This window comes from Corvus brachyrhynchos, unplaced genomic scaffold, assembly GCF_000691975.1.
Source record: "Corvus brachyrhynchos isolate BGI_N302 unplaced genomic scaffold, ASM69197v1 scaffold18, whole genome shotgun sequence".
NCBI classification, from domain to species: Eukaryota; Metazoa; Chordata; class Aves; order Passeriformes; family Corvidae; genus Corvus; species Corvus brachyrhynchos.
In genome coordinates, this window is record NW_008246064.1 from 17,507 (window position 1) to 19,643 (window position 2,137).

At 54.6% G+C, this 2,137-nt stretch overlaps 1 protein-coding gene across 2 annotated transcripts in view; it reads right to left on the reverse strand.

Moving 5' to 3' along the window:
- KLHL18 (kelch like family member 18) overlaps positions 1–2,137 on the reverse strand; it is a 27,742-nt gene that overhangs the window by 4,834 nt on the left and 20,771 nt on the right. For both annotated transcript variants that reach the window (XM_017746791.1, XM_017746790.1), the window contains exon 5: positions 1,497–1,695. In XM_017746791.1, coding sequence (XP_017602280.1) covers positions 1,497–1,695 — 199 coding nt within the window. The remainder of the gene's footprint in view (positions 1–1,496; positions 1,696–2,137) is intronic.

Below are 2,137 nucleotides of genomic sequence, written 5' to 3' on the forward strand. Positions count from 1 at the left end.
GAAAGAGGGAAAAAGGGAAAGAAACTCCATGCAGTTTCTTTCCCTGCCTCCAAGAATCCCGATCTGTGGTCCCGTGGGATGGGACATCCAGCAGAACTGTTTGCAGGGAGATGAGGGAGCTGCAAGGAGGATTTTGGCAGAGGAGGTGGCACAGAACACAAAACTGTGTTTTTTTAGTGACAGAAATCTGCAAACTGGGAAAGAAGACAGGGAGTGGTGCTGCTCCATGAGAAACCAGGAGACAGGTTAGATCACAGGATTCCATCCGTTCTCTCTGGATAACCACGCTGGAGATGCCTGGAGCTGAGCTGGTCTCTCCAGGCTCCATCCCACACACTGGAAGGGACAGACCTCTCCGAAGCACCACTGGATGACTCCAGCTACAAAAGGATCCCAGTGCCCTGGTCCCAGTTTGGTTTTGGGACACGCATTCCTGGGTTCACAGGACTCCCTGTTAAAGTTACTGCAACCTGTCATCCACCAGAACAAAATCATCAGCTCTTTCTTGTATAGTGGCATCCGGAGTCTCTCCCAACACAATTCCCAAACTTTCCAGTGCAAAAATGCTTCTCCAACAGCACCACAGGGATTAAAAACCCCAAACCAACTTTTTTTCCACTCTACAGGGTGCCACTGGAATTTCTGAAGAGTGGGGCTGGCAGGTGCCAGGGCACGAGGAAACGTCCCCAGGATGGACTCTTTGGGTCCTACCTGCTCTGGGAAAAACAGTGAGAAATTCCTGGTATGATAGAGGAACGTGGCTGGAATGTGAGGCAGGTTCCCCTCCCTCCCTAAGCCTGATTAGCAAAGCACATTTTTACCCTGCAAGGAGGAGCTGGAGGTCTGCTCTGCCTTTGTCACCTCCTCTGGAGGCTCCTCAGGAAGAGCAGGATGGATTTCCAGGTTCGAGGACCGGCTCTGTTTTCCCTGCTCACCTCTTGCCCCCCAAAACCCCCTGACAGGAGAGTGCAGCCAGGTGGGATTCCAGCTCTTCTCCCAGGGAACAAGGGACAGGAGGAGAGGAAACAACCTCACGTTGTGCCAGGGGAGGTTTAGGCAGGAATTTGGAAAGATTCCTTCCCCAGAAGGGCTGTCCAGCCCTGGCACAGCTGCCCAGGGCAGGGGTGGAGTCCCCATTGCTGGAGGGATTTACCAGCCCTGTCCATGTGGCACGTGGGGACATGGGGCAGTGGTGGCCTTGGCAGTGCTGGGTTGGACTCGATGGAGTCTGAAGGCTTTTCCGACCTCAATGATTCTGTGATCCTAAAAAAGCCCTGCTTTTCTTTTTTCCTAGGAACAAGTCAGTCTGGAGTAGGCCCAAGGAACCATCACAACTCTGTCCAGCACCTCTGAATGTCCCCCCTGTGCCAGGACATCTCAGCTTCCCTCAGCCCAGCAATAGGATCATTCCCATTCCCACTCCCAAGCAACACAAAACCCCTCGAGGTCAAAGTTTCCTCAAAGTTTCCTCAAAGTTTCCTACACCAGGCACCCACCTGCTCTTCGGACTTCACGTTGAGCTCATCCCTGGAAACGAGCTCCAGCACGTCCTCAAAGGGCAGGGCCAGGAACTCCTCGGACATGGAGACCTCCACGAAGTGCTGGTGGATGAAGCTGTTGGCAGCGTCGTAGAGCACCGTGCACATCATGGTCTCGGCAAACTGCCGGACACCCAGGCAGTTCTTGGGATGGAGCCTGGGAAAAGGGGAAGAGGAGAGCAACAGGAATGTCAGGTTAATGGAAGAGCAGCTGGGGCTGCCCCTGGATCCCTGGCAGTGCCCAAGGCCAGGCTGGACATTGGGGCTGGGAGCAGCCTGGGGCAGTGGGAGGTGTCCCTGCCCATGGCACGGGTGGGAATGGGATGGGCTTTAAGGTCCCTTCCAACCCAAACTATTCCAGGATTCTGGGAAGCACAGAAGCCTTGCAGGACATGCAGTGTAGTGAAAGCTGTGTCCTCACCAGTGGTGGCAGATTCCAGCTCACCCATGAGCTGATCTGCACAGAGAGCTCCAGGTGAATCCACAGCACAGCCAGAGGATGGAAAACACAAATGTCCCCTTGTCCCTGCCAAGGAGCCATTGGATAGATCCAGGTGGCTCTGGGAGCATCCACAGCCGGTCTGGCAATTCTCGCCGAG